The 18,784-nt window shown below is 50.6% G+C and overlaps 1 protein-coding gene across 3 annotated transcripts in view; it reads right to left on the reverse strand.

Annotated features, from left to right (window-relative positions):
• FRMD6 (FERM domain containing 6) overlaps positions 1 to 18,784 on the reverse strand; it is a 93,520-nt gene that overhangs the window by 39,290 nt on the left and 35,446 nt on the right. For 2 of the 3 annotated variants that reach the window (XM_032783529.2, XM_032783530.2), the window contains 3 exons: positions 12,505 to 12,754; positions 4,499 to 4,589; positions 272 to 351 (listed from right to left, as the gene is read on the reverse strand). In XM_032783529.2, coding sequence (XP_032639420.1) covers positions 272 to 351; positions 4,499 to 4,589; positions 12,505 to 12,603 — 270 coding nt within the window. In that variant the 5' untranslated portion in view covers positions 12,604 to 12,754. The remainder of the gene's footprint in view (positions 1 to 271; positions 352 to 4,498; positions 4,590 to 12,504; positions 12,755 to 18,784) is intronic. The other variant, XM_075065813.1, reaches the window with a different exon arrangement.

Below are 18,784 nucleotides of genomic sequence, written 5' to 3' on the forward strand. Positions count from 1 at the left end.
CTTAATGATTAATGAGAACTTCAGATCCCTCTTGTTTTGCAGGTAGAATGGGACACACATTAAGAAGTCTTTTTGAGCAGCCTGTGACACTCTCATCAGTAAATGTTGATTCGTTTTTAGTTAATTTTGAATGCTTCAAATTTTCTTCTTCGTCTTATAAATTATGTACCCTTCAAACTTTCCCCTAAGGTGTAACAGCTCCAGCTATGTGAAACGCTGAATCTGTAGAGAGGAAGTAACTGGCCCCTCTCAACCCAACTCACAGTCATACCTTGCTAGCTTCTTTCTTCCATTCCTTTGGGCAGTATTTGTAGAGTTTCTGTGACAATTCCATATACACGTGTTCATTGTCTGTATTAGAAAGGGTGGGGATAAGAAAGGAGAATGCAAATGGTTCCCCAAGCTTTCTTTTAAAAAACATACTATAAAAATTTCACATCCACAGTTACACAAGCTCCCAAATATATTTCAAAAGAAGAAAATGCAGTACTATTTAAATACTCTCTAGCGTAAACAACAAATCCACCTATTTCCTGTGGAAAAGTATCAGATCTTCATCCATGGCATTGGCAAATATTCCATATCCTCACGTTTCTCATGCCCGAGAGGTTCTAGAAGCATCTTTCTAGATTCCTTGCAAGAGCCAGCCCTCACAGGTGACTATGCAGTGTGGCAGCACATTCTTGTTTTCTGTATCACTACAGCACTATAAGAAATATTTATTGTGCTTACTCTTATCAAAAGGGACAGTAACATCCTTGGTGCTTTGTTCAGCCCCCCCGTTTGAAGTCTGAGGGTATGTCCACACTGCAAGTAAAAACCCGCAGCTGGCCCTGGGCTAGCGGACTCAAGCTTACGGGGCTCGGGCTAAGGGGCTGTTTATTTGCAGTGTATACATTTGGGTTTGAATTGCAGGATAGGCTCTGGGACCCTGGAAGGGTCCCAGAGTCCGGGCTGCAGCCTGAGCCTGGAACGTCTATACCACAATTCAACAGCCCCCTTAGCCCGAGCCAGGTGGCATGAGCCAACCACAGGTGTTTAACTGCAGTACAGACATACCCAGAGTGGTTAATCGCTCCCTGAGGGGCAGAGCTGAGTTAAGCAGGGAGACATGACACAGGAAAGTCACTTGCTAGGCGAACTCAAGAGCTGCAAACAGAGGCAGCTAACAGAAGAGTTTTAGAGAGAGTGTGAAAGGCTCTTTTTTCCAGGTTCAGCTGTATATGTGACTTCAAGATAGCCAGCCATGAAACAATAGTGGTGATCTGCAACGCATGTGTCATGTTTTCTTTCCTGCCTGAAACCAGAAGTGACTGAATGTGCCTGAAGTGCATGTTGGTGGCTGTGCTGGAGAAAAGGATTCTTGGATTGCAGGAGCAAGTAGAGACACGGAGGAGTTTCTAGACAGCCATGTTCGGGAAACACCAGTACCCCAGAATCAAGGAAGAAAGGAGCTGGCCACCAAGGAATTGGAGAGGAAGGATGTCAGAGAAGCGATCTGGTGGTTTGCAACCACCAGAAACAAGAGGTCACAGAAGCGTCCACTGTGGCTGGAGATAGACGAAGAAGGGCAGCCTGTGGCCACGAGAGGGAAAAGGACCAGGAGGAATTCCACAGAGCTAGAAGTTTCCAATCGATATCACGTCCTCAATGTGAAATCTGTGGAAGAAACCTCTCAAGATCCAGCTGTTCCAAGGGAACGGACAGATGTGCAGGGCACATCTGGGGTTGGGAGCTTGGCCCAACCTGTAAGAATATTAAGCTTGCCCACAAAGTTCTCCAACTACCCAAGGAAGACAAATAATCCTTGTTGGAGGTTCAGTACTCAGAAGAATCTAAAGAACATTCGCCAAGGGACAAGCAGACAACAAGGTGGTGTGCTGCTTTCCCAGAGCTAAGACATGAGATGTCACTTTAAGACCGGATAGGCTTCTGAAGCCGACAGGCAAGGATCCACTGGTGATGGTTCCTATTTGGCACTAATCACACCACGTTGCAGGATATATCTCAGATAGTCGATCACTTCAGGGAACTCGGAAGCATGCCCAAGCCATCATCTCTGTGATTCTGCCTGTCCCACGAGCAAAGGAAGCCAGAAGGCAAGCAAACCATTGGCTAGGTAAGTGGCGTACAGTTTTGGTTAAGTGGAATATTGGTTCCGCTTCTACTGAGGTGGAAAGTAATCCTAACTCAATGCTCCCCGTGTCCCCTTAGAAGGTGGACCAATCTCCTTAGGGATCGGCTGGTTTGAGTAGTCAGGAGGGTGTTAAACTAATAATAAAAGGGAAGGGTAAAAAGAGGGATGATATAAGCACTCAGCACAAAATGAAGATGAGAACAAAATTAATCAAGGAACCAAAGGACTTGGAGACGAAATTCCTGAACTGCCCGTACAGCAATGCTAGGAGCCTGAGTAACAAACAAGAGGAATTGGAATTGCTCATTTGTGAGCATAACTTTGATCTAGTTGGTATTATTGAAGCCTAGTGAGATGATCTGCATGATCTGAATATTAAAATCAGTGGTTATAATCTATTTAGGAAGGCGTGGGTGGGCAAAGGGGAGGGGGAAGGGCACCCTATGTCAAAGATGGCATTATCTGTTTCTGTGTCACTGATAACTTAGAAGAAAATGATCTTGAATGCTCATGAGTCAGTGACCTAACAGATAAAGCACAAGATGGGATATTAACTGGTATCTGTTAAAGACCACCATATCACACCAAGAAACAGGATGACCCTCACCTTACATACCTATCTATAAAGTGTAGGAAAAAAGCTGAATGATCATGAGGACTTCGTGATGAGTGACACATGCTGGAAGTCTCATACTACCAGTAACAGAACATTCGGGGACTTTCTAAATATTATAGACGACAATTTCCTAACTCAAAAGTGTGGCTTCCAACATGAGGGAATTCTATACTAGACCTCGCCGGACTCGCATGCAGGGGAAGTGTTGCTTTCAGAGCCCCCCTCAACTCCTTCCATTGCCAAATGGATCTCAAACATGGGAGTCGCTACCGGGAGCTGGATTTTTCCTGGGCAAGGCAGCAAGGCCCAGATCCTTAACAGTGTTTTGAAATTGCTAGAAGTTAGGAGCCAAAATAACCTTGAGACTCTGGGCTGGAGCTTCAAGTGAATGATCAAAGCCTTTAGAACTAATGCAACCCTGTAGACCCAGTCCCCCGAATTTGATTTGCATGATCAAGGGCTTCACTGGATAGTAAAAGCTTCTCAAATAAACCCCAAACCCTACATTTCTCTTGCTGAGTAACTTCAGAAGAGAGCAGGGCACTCTATATATGCCTACACTGCATACTGAGTTTGAGTCCCCCTCCTGACTTGGCTCAGCAAGCACTCAGGTCTCCGGTCCTAGGACTCTGTGAGGCAGGTGGGTCAGAGCCAGAGTCCTGCTGAGAGTCAGGTCCAAGCCCTGTCATTGTGCAGTGTGGACACAGCTCAAGATGCAGACTGAATCCACGAGCCCGGGTCCCGCAGACCTGGGTTTACGATGCAGTGCAGATGTACCCTCAGACCCTGATTCAGCCAAGAAATTGCGCATGTGCAATTCATCTGACGAAGTGGGTATTCACCCACGAAAGCTCATGATCCAAAATGTCTGTTAGTCTATAAGGTGCCGCAGGATTCTCTGCTGCTTTTACAGATTCAGACTAACACGGCTACCCCTCTGATACTTGACACGTATGTGCTTAAATCCCATTGACTTTGATGAGAATTAAGCACGTACTCAAGCGCTTTGTTGAACAACTTGGTTATGTGCTGAATTGGGGTCTCGATGCAGCACGGCACTCCGCACATACTGCAACTCCTCAGACATTTCAGCCTTGTGTGGTTAGTCCGCCCTCCGGGATTTGCCTAGCAAACACCACTCCAAGAGATGCTGCTTGGTGAACAGATAAGGAAGTAAACAATCTAGCATAAAAGCTGCGAGGGACTTTGAAGGACACCAAAACACATTTTGACTCAAGATGCAAAGAAGAATTATTTGTTTTTTGAAGCGGTGATTCAACACCAATTCAGGAACTATGAAAAGTACGTGGGAGTGCCTCATTAACAGCAGCAGTCCTCGCCCGGGGCTTGATCCAACTCTCACTGACTTTAATGTGGACTGACTGGGTTCCCTGGTGACGAGACAATATCAGAGAGCACACGACAGTTTGTTTGAACACACAAAATATATAGAAAACTGCAAGAAAATAGAACTTAGGCGTGAGCCAGCTCCAAAGCAAAGCCTTATCCTGTCACCAATCAGGGCATACAATGAATGGGGATTTCCGGGTGAAGAGGGACCGTGATACAATGGACTATACTTTATATTTATCATCCTTTGTTATAATAATGCTCAAGTTGTTTAATCAACTTTTCACTCATGAAGTGGCAGGTTTATTCTGATCCTGGCAACCCGGATACTTCTGTTGTGCATCTGTATGTGACATAGCATTGTTTGAAGTACGCAACTTCAGACCGAGACTTACTTTGTATGACGCTGAGTCCAAAGAGATGACAATCCCTTAACCTCAGAAGGTCGCACACCTGGACAAGTAACTCACGACACAATATTTTAACCTGCAGCAGAAAAACACAGGATTGAAAACATTAATGAGAATCTGCCAACGTGTTCTTCGGGTGTTTTATAATCTTTAATCAAGCCCCATCCTGAATCCATTGTACATTCACAGCTTCCACCGAAGGTCAATGGGAGCTTTGAGTGTGTACCAAGAAATGTAAAACATTAGACACATACATTATGTATTCTGGAGACCATGCATACTCCAAATTCCAGCTGATCCCATTACCCACTGCATGACACAGACATTTAACTTCCCAAAGGTAGGCCAAGATGGTCACTACTTTTGATATCAGTCAAACAAAATATTTGCCTCTAACAAAATAAAATGTCTGCTACGGACAAGGCCTTTCACGCCTACAGGCCTTGGCTACAGTGCAACAGATCCAGTGTCATTTAGGACCTCAAGGGTGTCACTATACTGTAGGTGGTGGCCACTCAGCACTGCACAGGAAGGACTAAACTCTGGTCTTCTCCAAGAATGGAAATCAACCTTGTGCAGAGGGCTGGTGTTAGGTCTAGGAACCCCCAAAGACCCAGGACCTTAGTTCTGCATAGTCCCTGAGAAGGGACAAAACCTACCACTTGTGCTAAAAAGATGATCTTCTTTAGTGGTATCAGTACTAGGGCTTAGCTATGACAGAGTCCAACAATTCAAATTCCAGCCAGTAGAGGGCTGTGGGTCAAAAACCCATTAGCCCACATATTACAATGTCAAGGACTCACGAGAGTTTAAGAATAAAGCAAACTAAAAGTGACCCCCATGTTGCTGCCCCTGTCATTTGCAGCACAGTTTTTCTTCCCGTTGGGAGTTCTCCCAAAAGGCCTGGTTCTCCATTGCCCTGCACTGTGCACAGTAATTTACACAGGGAATCAGGCACACAACTCCTCATTCAGAATCTCATCAATCTGTGGAGCAGAATAATTGTGGTTTCTTTCTCCAGAATAAATTCCAGCCGGCCCTTTGGAAGAGCGAAGAAAACAGGGTTACTCACCTTTGTAACTGTTGTTCTTCGAGATGTGTTGCTCATATCCATTCCAGGTAGGTGTGTGCGCGCCATGTGCACAGCCGTCGGAGAAACTTTTACCCTAGCAACACTCGGCGCGTCGGCTGGGCGCCCCCTGGAGTGGCGCCACCATGGCGCCGCATAAATACCCCAGCCGACCCGGCCACCCTTCAGTTCCTTCTTGCCGGCTACTCCGACAGTGGGGAAGGAGGGTGGGTGTGGAATGGATATGAGCAACACATCTCGAAGAACAACAGTTACAAAGGTGAGTAACTCTTTTTCTTCTTCGAGTGATTGCTCATATCCATTCCAGGTAGGTGATTCCCAAGCCTTACCTAGGCGGAGGGGTCGGAGTGAGACGTGGCAGCCTGGAGTACCGCCACTCCAAAGGCTGCGTCGTCTCGAGACTGTTGTACCAACGCATAGTGTGAGGCGAAAGTATGGACCGATGACCAGGTCGCAGCACGGCAAATCTCTTGGATGGGCACGTGCGCCAGGAAGGCCGCTGAGGAAGCTTGCGCCCTGGTGGAATGCGCTGTAAGGCGTCCGAGGGGAACATGAGCTAGCGCGTAGCACGTGCGAATACAGGCCGTGACCCAAGAGGAATCCTCTGGGAGGAGACTGGTAGACCTTTCATCCGCTCCGCAACGGCCACAAAGAGCTGCGGAGACTTCCGGAAGGGCTTGGTCCTTTCCACATAGAAAGCTAGCGCTCTGCGCACATCCAAGGTGTGAAGCTGCTGTTCCCGCCGAGAAGCATGAGGCTTCGGGAAGAAAACCGGGAGAAAGATGTCCTGGCTAGTATGGAAGGCAGACACCACCTTAGGGAGGAATGCCGGATGAGGTCGCAGTTGTACCTTGTCTTTATGGAAGACAGTGTACGGAGGGTCCACAGTGAGGGCTCTGATCTCCGAGACCCTGCGTGCTGAGGTGATCGCCACCAAGAACACCGTCTTCCACGATAGGTAGAGAAGCGAACAAGTCGCAAGCGGCTCAAAGGGCGGTAACATAAGTCTGTTTAGGACCAAGTTCAGGTCCCAGGAGGGGGCTGGGTGACGAGCGGGGGGATAAGTACGCTCCAGGCCTTCATGAAGCGAGAGACTACTGGGTGAGAAAACACCGAGTAACCACCCTCTCCCGGATGGAAGGTGGATATCGCTGCCAGGTGCACCTTAAGGGAGGAAGTCGCCAGGCCCTCCTGCTTAAGGTGCCAGAGGTAGTCGAGGATTGTCGGGATTGACGCCTGTAAGGGAGAAGCATCGTGCGATGCGCACCAGGCCGTGAAGCGCGTCCATTTGGCCACATACGTCCGGCGGGTGGAGGCTTCCTGCTACTAAGGAGGATGCGCTGCACCGAATTGGAACAGCGCAACTCGTCAGCGTTCAGCCATGCAGGAGCCACGCCGTGAGGTGGAGGGATCGCAGGTCTGGGTGACGAAGTCTCCCGTGGTCCTGTGTGATCAGGTCTGGGACACAGGGGGGAATTGGAGCGGCTACCGAACAGATCCAGGAGCGTGGTGTACCAGGGTTGCCTGGGCACGCAGGCGCGATCAAGATAAGATGCGCACTGTCCCTGCGGAGCTTGAGCAGGACCCTGTGCACCAGGGAAACGGAGGGAAGGCATAAAGCAGGCGGTGGTTCCAGGCAGGAGGAACGCGTCCGTCAGCGATCCGGGGAGAGGCCCTGGAATGAGCAGAACTCCTGGCACTTCCTGTTCGAGTGGAGGCGAAGAGGTCTACGAGGGGAAACCCCACCTCTGGAAGACGGAGTAAATGATGTCCGGCCGGATCGACCACTCGTGGCAGAGGAAGGACCTGCTCAGCCGATCCGCCAGGGTGTTCCGGACTCCTGGGAGGAAGGATGCCACCAGGTCCACCTGGAGGGCTATGCAGAAGTCCCACAGTTGAATAGCCTCCAGACACAGGGGAGACGAGCGGGTCCCTCCCTGCTTGTTGATGTAGTACATGGCCGTTGTGTTGTCCGTAAAGACGGAGACACAACGGCCACGAAGGTGCTGTTGGAATGTCTGGCAGGCTAGACGAACGGCTCTCAGCTCTCGGACGTTTGATATGGAGGTTGAGCTCGTCGGCTGACCAACGGCCCTGGGTCTGCAAGCGACCTAGATGGGCTCCCCAGCCGAGGGATGACGCGTCCGTCGTAAGGGTTAGTGACGGTTGCTGCGGATGAAATGGCATCCCCGCACAAACCAGAGACGGGTCCAACCACCAGTCGAGGGAGCGTAGGGGACCTGGAGGGATCGTGAGCAGCACGTCCATGGAGTCCCTGCGCGGGGGAACGGAAGACCGAGTGGAGCCACGTCTGAAAGGGCCGCATGCGGAGCCTGGCGTACTTGGTGACATAAGTGCATGCAGCCATATGTCCCAGAAGAGCGAGGCAGGTGCGAGCTGAGGTTAGATGAGCGGCTTGCAAGCGCCGTATGAGTGAAGTGATCGCCAGGAAGCGGGCTTGCGGTAAGTAGGCTCTGGCGAGGGAGGAGTCCAGGGTCGCTCCTATGAAGTCCAGTCTCTGTGTTGGAATGAGAGTGGACTTTTCCGCATTGAGGAGGAGGCCCAAGCGGCCGAAGAGGTCCGTGATCACGGAAACGTGATGACGGACTTGGGCTTGCGAGGCGCCTTTGATGAGCCAGTCGTCCAGATACGGGTAGACATGTATCTGTTGCCTGCGAAGGTGGGCGGCGACGACTGCCATGCATTTTGTAAAGACCTTGGGGCCGTAGACAGGCCAAAGGGGAGGACAGCGAATTGAAAGTGGTGTTGGTTGATTGTGAACCGAAGGTACTTCCTGTGCGTGGGGGGAAGATCGCTATGTGGAAGTACGCGTCCTTCATGTCGAGGGCGGCGTACCAGTCTCCAGGATCCAAGGATGGATAATAGTTCCCAGGGAGACCATGCGGAACTTCAACTTGCGTAGCCACTTGTTGAGTCCCCGCAAGTCGAGAATAGGTCGGAGAGCCTCCCTTGGACTTGGGGATGAGGAAATAGCGGGAGTAAAATCCTTCCCCTCTCGGGTAGCGGAACTTCCTCTATGGCTCCTGCAGTGAGGAGAGATTGCACCTCGTGCCAGAGGATTTGCTCGTGAGAGGGTCCCTGAAGAGGGACCGGGAAGGGGGGTGGAAGGCGGGGATGAAGCAAACTGGAGGTGGTATCCTTGCTTCACCGTGCGTAGCACCCACTGGTCGGAAGTAAGATGTGACCACGCCGGAAGGAAGTAGGAGAGGCGGTTGGAAAAGGGGGAAAAGGATCCTGAACTGAGTCTGGTAGACCGTCCCCGGCGTACCTTCAAAAATTGCCCTTGGGCCCGGGTGGGGCCTTAGAGGGACCTTGAGACTGCCCCGCATGGGGGCCAGACTGGCGCCTTCGCCCACCCCGGCCTCGCCTTCTGTTGAAGTCCTGCCGGTTTCGAGGCGGAAAGTACGGGCGGCGGGGTTGGGCCTAAAGGGCCTACGTTGGGTCACGGGTGTGCATCCCGAGGGACCTCATGATCACCCTGTTGTCTTTTAGGCTTTGCAGCCGAGGGTCCGTTTTGTCCGAGAACAAACCCCGGCCCTCAAAGGGTAAGTCTTGTAGGGTGTACTGCAGTTCCGGTGGCAGGTTGGAGGCCTGGAGCCAGGAGATTCGCCTCATTGTGATACCTGAGGCTACAGTCCGGCAGCCGAATCGGCCGCGTCAAGGGAAGCTTGGAGGGAGGTCCTGCCAACCTTTTTGCCTTCCTCCACAAAAGCTGCGAACTCCTGGCGCGAGTCCGGGGCAGCAACTCAGTAAAGCGGCCAACCTCCGTCCAGGTGTTAAAGTTGTAGCGGCTCAACAGAGCCTGCTGGTTGGCCACTCGGAGCTGTAAGGCACCTGCCGAGTACACCTTACGGCCTAGCAGGTCCATCCGTCTAGCCTCTTTGGATTTCGGAGCAGGCGCCTGTTGGCCGTGGCGCTCCCTGTCATTGACAGATTGTACGACTAAAGAGGAGGGAGGAGGGTGGACGTACAAGTGTTCGTACCCCCGGAGGGTACCATGTACCTCCTCTCCACCCCTTTAGCCGTTGGCGGAATCGAGGCTGGAGTCTGCCACAGGGTATCAGTAGCAGCCTGGATGGTCCTGATAAATGGCAGGGCCACACGCGTCGGGGTGTCAGCGGCCAGGATGCTGACCACCGGGTCGTCCACCTCCGGCACTTCCTCTACCGGGAGGTTTATGTTGAGAGCTACCCGGCGAAGAAGGTCCTGGTGGGCTCTCAGATCTATTGGCGGCGCCCCGAAGAAGAGGACCCTGCCACGGCCTCATCCGGGGAAGAGGAGGAGGATATCCCGGGACGAGTGGGTCCTGAATGGCACTGTGCTCCTGTGGCCGTTCCTGCTCGAGATGCTCCGGGAGTCTGGAGGATGGATGACATGGTCCTCTGACTCTGCCGGAGGAGGGCGGGATACGGTGGCTTCCGGCGCCCTGCGCTCCGAAGCAAGAGTAGTAGGGCCGGACCAGGGAGCACCCTGGGCTTGATGGTATGCCCAGGGTGTCCAAAAGGGCCATTGCTGCTGTCCTGCATCCGGGGACGTGCATCTTGAAACAGTCCCGCGGCCATGTCAGTATCTCGGTCCCGGCTATAGTAACTACCGGCCTGCGAGGAGGCCGACTCCTGACCGGCCAGCCACGGAGGAGCCGCAAACGTGGGCACCGAAGTGCCAATAGATCGAGCAGCTCTGGGTCTTGGGGACCGGTGCCGGTACGGTATCGTATCGGTACCGCTCCCCGACCGGACCTGCGACCAGCTCTGTGCCGGGAGGTCGACCGGGACCTCGAGCCCTTATGGCGAGATCGGCTCCGTGAACGACGGTCCCTGTAGCGGTGCCGGAGCTCGACCGGTGCCGCGAATAGCGGGATGGGGGCGAGAGATGGACCGGCGTCGTGGTGAGCGGTGCCGTGATGGTGCGCGGATGATGAGCGGTGCCGCGACGGCGAAGCGGTGCCGAGGTGAGCGGTGCCGCGAAGCCGAGCTGTGGCCGCGAGCGGGAGCGACGCCGAGATGTGGAGCGGCGACGGGAGCGGGACCTCGAGCGGCGGCCATCCGGAGCGGTGACAGAGGGCGGCTGTGGTAAAGAGCGGCTTGCCTCTGGAGAGAGTCGCACGGACCGGCGGTGCCGAGGGCACGGGCAGTGCCGGGTCCGTCAGGGCAATGAGGTCTCTTGCCGCTGAAAAAGTCTCCGGCATCGAAGGCAAGGTTAGCTCGACCACGGCCGTGCCGGGGAGCTTCCAGGCGCCGGACTCGACGGCCCTCGTGGGGCTGGAGTCAACGGGGCCGGTTTAGGCGGCGCCGCAACCGGGGCCGGTGCCGGGCGGTCTGCCTTGGTTGCAGTCTCTGCCTGTGGTGCGGGCGTAGAGGAGCCGTCCGAGGCTTAGCCGACTTCGACCTCGGAGAGAGGGAGCGGCGTGGGGTTCCTTCGGCGTCGGCTGCGCCCGGTGCCGAGGAGCCTTCGCGGTGCTGACCGTGCTCGTGCCGAGAGGGGGCGGCGTCACTCACTTGCTGGCTAGTACTCGGTGCCGGCGAGGGTGCTAATGCCGCTTCCATAAGGAGCTGCCGGAGTCTAGCGTCCCGCTCCTTCTTCGTGCGCGGCTTAAATGCCTTGCAAATGGGGCACTTAGAAGATAAGTGCGATTCCCCAAGGCACTTAAGACAGGAGTCGTGGGGATCTCCTGTCGGCATTGGCCTATTGCAGGCCGAACACTGCTTAAAGCCCGGCGAGCCAGGCATGGCTACGGTCCGGGCGCGGGGTAGGGGAAGAGCCCCAGACCCCGCGAAAACTATTACTAACAAATACACTAACAACCATAACTTTAAACTGTCACTAAACTAATTAACTATGTAAAACAAGAACGATTAAGTAATAAAGAACGAAAACGAGCAATTAGCTAGGGAAAATGCGGAGGTCAGGTAAACTGCACTCCACTGTTCCAACGACCGACACGGGCGGTAAGAAGGAACTGAAGGGTGGCCAGGTCGGCTGGGGTATTTATGCGGCGCCATGGTGGCGCCACTCCAGGGGGCACCCAGCCGACCCGCCGAGTGTTGCTAGGCTAAAAGTTTCTCCGACGGCTGAGCATGCGGCGCGCACACACCTACCTGGAATGGATATGAGCAATCACTCGAAGAAGAAACCCATATTATTGTCAAACGGCTCCATTCTGCCTCTATGTTTGTCCTTTCAAAACTAATGGGGGTTGGGCATGCATGTCAGAGGGCTTAACTGGACCCAGTTCTAATGATACATAAAGGAATGGATCACACTTAAAATAACGTCACTTGGATTTAGCTAGAGCAGTGCACAGAGAATGAATTCTCAGAGCATCAAGCCCAATGAGACAGAGAGTAAAATCCTGATGAGCCTGCAAATGTGAGTAACTGTAAAAGGAGTAATACATTTAAAACTACAGAAGACTGACCTCTTTTAGAAACACATTTGTTAGATATACACACACTTTGTGTCCTAAATCAAATATATTTTATATAAAATGGAGAGGCTACAAAAAAAGTGATGAAAGTAACTAACTGACTGAGCTTTTGTGCATGCCCTCCAGTTACCGCTTTTCCACACTGTTTGATGTGGATGTACATAGAGAAGTAAGGCGTGTCAAGTGGACTTCTTAAAAACAAGCCTGCTTTAAACTAATTTTGAACAATGTGTTGCAAGGAAAGTTGCCCGGGGCAGATAATTCTGCTCATCTGTCAGTCAAGTAGTAGCATTGAGATCACCTGTGTCACAGGTGTCAGTGTGTGATAAAGCGAGACAGATTCCAGCAGTAAAACTGAGGCAATCGGGACAATGCTGGCTGCAGGTACAACATCTTAGGAGACCAATGCTAGACGAATTCACAGGACATATCTGGGTTAAGGCGTTTACCTACATTTATAATGATGTTGAGGGAATCATCGTTGGGAAGGAAAATACAAACGCTGCGGCGGTCTTGCATGACTCTGTTATTATGGAAGTTCAGTTTGTTCATTGTGTTCTGGGCTCTCTCTAGTGGTTCAATGCGGTGCTCCAAGACCCAGCAGAAACCTCAGGTTCAGAGCACTCAGCAGCCAACAGCTTCTCCTCATCACAAACCCGTCACAGGAGGGACGTTCTGGCCTCTCTCTCTGGGGGTGCCATAGCTGGGAAGGAGAGAACACGCGAGTGTCAGATCAACAGGGAAGGAATCTCAGCAGCCTTCTTTGAACAGTGGAAGGGCTCCAGAGCTTCACACACTGGGCTGCATTTCAGTGGAATCGTTTCCCTCAGTGGCTCCCAGCCTCTCCCATCCTGAGACCGTATGTTACAACAGAAAAGGGTTCCCTACTCCAGGGCTGGATTAATGTACAGAAACACCTGGTATGTACCTAGGGCCCCAATTTGTGGGGGGCCCAACCCAAGCAGTCCTGCGACCCTGTGACCCAGCTCACAATGCCACTCATTCAAATTCGGCCTGGCTGCCCCTCTGTCACAATGGGGCTGTGGGGGGGGGATGCACCAAATCTGAGTGAGTGGCATCACGACCTGGCGCACGGGGTTGCAGCTCCACTCCAACCTGGCCCAGCATGACAAGGCCAAACCTGAGCGGGCAGTGGGGTGGCCAGCACTGCTGCTCCTCGGCCAGCTTCCAGCAGCCCGCATCCCCTCTACTCTGCCTGCAGGACTCACTCAGCAACAGCCTCAAGACTGGCTACAAGTACAGGGAGCTGCAGTGAGTGCCCATATAGGGGAGCCAGCCAGGAAACCTAGAGGGACAGACCCCAGGGGGTTAACAGAGCAGCATCTGTACAGCAGAAGCCAGTCACTGACTGATCTGGAAAGGGGAAGGTTAACTAAGTGACATCCATGCAGCGCAAGCTGGCTGCACTTGGGTTACTAAACCATTAGTGCAGCTGTACTGGGCAGAGCAGGGTTAGTATGAATGCATCTAATTTAGCTGGCCTTCAGAGGGGCCAGAAGGGCATGTTTGCCTGGGTTAATCTGGTCTCACCCTTCTCTCTCGGGCACCTGCCCCTCAGGTCGGGAACCCGTTACTTACACCTAGCAACAAAAAGCCAGCTGGATTTACATTAATTTCCTAACACCGTTACACATCTACAAAATGATGTGGAATTAACAGCTGCAACTCTCAGTGCAGAAGTATTTGTATTTAGTTAGCTTGCTTTGATGAAATGCAATTCATTGTTATTCAATGTCTTATGTGGTAGCCTCTAAACTACCTCTCTAATGCTACCAATGCATCCTCAAGGTACGTTCTGACCATCTGCCTCTCAGAGGATTAAATGTGAGATTTATTATTTCTCATTTAAAACATCTCTGCCCAGGTCTAAAGGTACAGCAGCAGACAGAATTACCAAGGAGTATCAGTTTCATAACAGGCATCGCAGACAGCAGCAAATGATTCCGAAATTTCACTGCCCCACTTCTACAGACCTGTTATTTCATGAAAAACTACACGGCTACAGAAATGGCAATCAAACATCTCTTATAAGGGGTTCTCTCTGTCCAACATCATTAGCACAGATAGAAGCTTTCAGACGTTTGAAAAATGATAATCTCATCCACTTCAGTGATTTCGAAAAGGGTAAACTAAAGTACCACAGTGTCCAGGTCTCAGCTTTCCCTTTTTTTTTTTTTGGAAACATTCATTGTGTCTGTGATCCTTCAAATAAAGTTGAACGCCGGCATTTTTGTGCCGGCTTGGTCTTTGGGCACGTGGGCTTGGATTCTGCACACACACATACAACTAGCTGTCTATACATGAGCCGTCTCATTGAGTTCAACGTGTAAATGTTTTATAAGATCAAGGATGTAATTCCTGCTCGGTATATTTCCCGACATACAGACACCCCTTTCCCCCCGCAGAGTCTGCACTCCTAGGAGTAGTAAGTTAAAGCCTGCCAAGTTGGTGAGGTTTCGAACAAGGTAAAAACGTACTATTAAATCAGACTTTTACCATCCCATCTGCTGCATTCTCAAGCTGGAAGCCCTAAGTGATCTGCAAGGCACTGTGTTAAAACAGTCACTCGTGGAAAGTATTTGGACCAGGTCTTTGCTCCCACCTGCATTAAGGCCCCAATTTAGCAAGGAAATAAAGCACCTGGATAACATTAAAACAGGCTGCCAGTTCCACTGACTTGGGCTATTCATCTGCTTAAATACCTTGCAGAATCAGAGATATTTACTTAAAAACCCATCCATTATGTTACTTGAATACCACTCTGAGTTTCCACCTATACAGGCCCTGTTGCAAAGAGGACATGCCATACCATTTTACCCATATGAACAAAAACAGATCTGAGGCCAACCTAGTACGTACCAGAGAGCGACACAGAACCATGAAACTTCCTAGGACTGAAAGCTCACAGAGACATTTATTCCACAGCCAAAAATCCCAGCTGACCCTGAAAAGCATTGAATTGGCAGTTTTATTCTTCTGGCTTGGTTTCAGACCAGCCTCTAAAAGGCTTTACTGGCATATTAAGAAGGGGAAAATGTATATACAGCAGGAACAAAACAGTTCTTTTTGGAAAGAAACAGCAGTGCATTTGGATTTATTTTGCTGCAACTAGCAGAAAGAATGGGTGGTACCTTTATAACTGTTCAGCAACACACACCCAATAGCTCTGATTAACTTAATCCATTTATTTCTTCCACAATCACTTACATTCTGACCTCTGATTATTTCAGGATTTAAACAAAATGAAAAACATCAAAACACGCTTCTATTTACACGAGACTATAAATTGGAAGCTCATAATTCCTTCCTTTTGGGTTTTATAGAGGTGATTTATTCATTCCTGTACAGTTAGTGTAAGTGCTTCCCATTTCAGTGTCCCCTTCTCCCCACCAAACTGTTCTATATGAGGGATTTTAGAAGTTATTCAACTCCTTAAATGGTCTTAACCTCAGGAAACTTTCCTCTGAAAATATACGTCAAATATCCTCAGCTGACGTACATCAGCACAGATCCACTGACGTCAACCAGCTGTGGACTTGGGCTCTATAGTTTGAATTAAACTGTGCGGTCTCTCTTTTCAGGAATTAGCTAGTGGTAATTAACACACCTAGAAAATAGAAGGAATGTTTCTACTGACCCACTTTCAATGTGTTAAATTAGAAGCACCTAATGTCTCACCACTGGGAGGAATTTTCTTAGCAGCTTTAAAAAAAAGGAGAAAGTGGAAAAAGCTCTGAGCCATGAATTATCACTACATACAACATTTTGTAATTCAACAGCTGAAGGCTCCAGTCAGATGGGAGATATTATTACTGCAGTTGCTTTATTGATATAATTTGCAACGGTCTAAAGTGTAAAATTCATCATCCCTTAAGGCTCAGTTTTGATCTTATAATAAAGTGGATAGGCCAGCCCAAGGCTGCCCAGAATATGACTGTGCTCAGATTCCAAGCGCTTCAAATGCTGGAGTACCTTCAGATTCCTCCAGTTCTATCTGGTGTCAGGGAGAGCATGTAAGTGATGCTAACCAATCTCCCTCCCAGCAGGGAAGTCTTGCAACAACAATCCTCCAGGCTGGCTAGCAGACGAGGGCAGAACTATCTTTCCAAGTACCCAGGCGAGACTTTATGAAGGGCAGAATTTACTGTTGCTTCTGGCCTTTTCCAGGAAAAGATTCTTGTGTCCTTTGATTGTAACTTCGCTTGTATTCAAATCAGGACACTTATAAGCTGCATTGCAGAGTAAGACACCAGTATGTCTCCGTTCTCCCAGAGATGCTTCTCCATTGTTGTTCCCCATGGATCCCATATCTAATAGGTTATTCCCTCTTGTTCATTTACTTGTTTGTTTGATGTTCTGAAGGCTACATTTAGAATGAAGGACACAATTTGGTCCCTCTCTTCTAGTCTAGTGTATCAAAGTTCTTATACTGCGCTCACACTCAATGCCATGACGGTACATCTAACACGTGCCATCCAAGGCAGCACGGTCCAGTGGTTAATGTACTGGATGGGGACTCAGGATACCTGGGTTCAGACTGAGAGCAAAGTTCAACCTGGAAATAAAATGGCTTTATCAGTGAGGGTGATTAACCCCTGAACAGATTGCTAAGGGGTGGGGTAAATTCTCCATCACTTGGAGTCTTTCAATCCAGATTTGTAAAAGATTCATTCTAGTTCCACTGTAAGGTGCTGGACTAATTACTGGATGAAATTCCCTGGCCTGTGTTATGCAAGAAGTCGGATTAAATGATCATAGTGGTCCCTTCTAGTCTTAAACCCGGTTGATCTTGTACTGGCTCTGCCATGGGCTTGCTGTACACCCTCAGACAAGTCACCACACCTCCCTGTGCCTCCATCTCCCTGCCACCCCTCTGTTTTGTCTAATCAGACCAGCGCTGGGCAAACTTTTTGGCCTGAGGGCCACACTGGGGTTGTAAAACTGTATGGAGGGCTGTGCCTCCCCAAACAGCCTGGTCCCCGCCCCCTGACTGCCCCCCTCAGAACTCCCTACCCATCCAACTCCCCCCTGCTCCTTGTCCCCTGACCTCCCAGGACCCCCAACCCTAACCGCTCCCCCGGGACCCCACCCTCTATCCAACCCCCCCTGCTCCCTGTCCCCTGACTGCCCCAACCCCTATCCACACCCCCGCCCTCTTACAGGTCCCCCTGGACTCCCAAGCCTATCCAACCCCCCCCCCTTTCCTGTCCCCTGACTGCCCACCCCGCAGAACCTCTGCCCCATCCAACCCCTCCCCACTCCGTGTCCCCTGACTGCCCCCCGGGACTCCCCACCCCTTATCCAACCCCCTGGCCCCGACCCCCGTACCATGCCGCTCAGAGCAGCATGTTGGGCTGCTGCGCTGCTCGGCTGCAGCCAGTCATACCGCCCTGCAGGAGCTCACAGCCCCAGTGCCCAAACCGCTGCTGTAGGGGAGGGGGCAACAGCAGGGGAGGGGCTAGGGGCTGGCCTCCCCAGCCAGGAGCTCAAGGGCCGGACAGGAGGGTCCTGTGGGCCAGATGTGGCCCGTGGGCCGTAGTTTGCCCGCCTCTGAATTAGACTGACAGCCCTTCAGGGTAGGGATGGTTGTCACTTACTAGGTGTTAGTGCAGCACCCAGCACAACAGGGCCCTGATCATACTTGGGATCTCTGGATGCTGCCGTAATACAAAGAACAGACCTGGGGAGATTTACCACTGACAGGCCCTAAACTAACCAAACTCTTGTAATGGTCATGGAATAGTCCAAAAGAACCTGGAAACTGGCCTCAACTGCACATTTATCACCATTTCCTCTGCTCAGACACTCCCCTGCGCTTTGTGGGCGTCTGAACCAGGAAATGCAAAATTGTTGTTGGCATCCTTTCATCTGTGAGAGACAGTGGGAACTGCAGCCTATGATGTAGATGGTTTGCAATGTCTGATGTGACTGAAGAGTCCAGTCCGAGATTTGCATGATCTTTGGCAGTTATTGAAAATGCATGGGTCTTGGCTGGCTGCTTCTTGCTTCTTATGGGCTCTTTTTTCTTCAACTATAGGAGCCAGCTTCTGTTATGGACTTTGATACCCTGATGGAGATGATGGCGCCACTTGTGACAATAAGATACGCAAAGAAGCTTTAAATGGGATAGCAGAGAAAAGCTGGGTTCTCTCTCCTTTGCAGCAAGCTCTTCACTGAGTATTTCAGAGGCCCTCAAAGAGGAGACTGAAAGAGTCAGTTCAAAGCAAGATGTCTTATGAAATACACTTCAGCATACGCTAGGCACAGAAATGAAGGGGTCCTCCAGCTGACGGAGGTTTCAGTTGAATAGAATGAGATTCATTTACTGCAGCTGCCCTTAACATCTTTCCAGTTTTGCCTTTGATAAGAAAAGGAGCAGTTTTGATGGTATTCATAAAGAAAAGGCACCACAGTGGTAATGTTATTCAGTTATCTAAAGTGTTTTCTTTTAAAGGGTGAACTTTGAACAAGTAGTTTTAAGTCACCGTGATGATTTATGAATGCACAGATAACCTACATAATGAAACATGCAAATGTCTCACAAAGAGACTAGTTTTTCCCTTTTATAACCTGTTGATTGACACCTGCACTGGAGGAGGCTGCCCCCTTCCTTCAGTGGATATCTGCCTCCGACCTCCATGCCAGTTTCATTTGCATATTCTGAATGTGCCTCACACTAACCCCAGCCTTACCGCTGCAGTAACAAAGTCAG

This window comes from Chelonoidis abingdonii, chromosome 4 (genome assembly GCF_003597395.2).
Source record: "Chelonoidis abingdonii isolate Lonesome George chromosome 4, CheloAbing_2.0, whole genome shotgun sequence".
NCBI lineage: Eukaryota > Metazoa > Chordata > Testudines > Testudinidae > Chelonoidis > Chelonoidis abingdonii.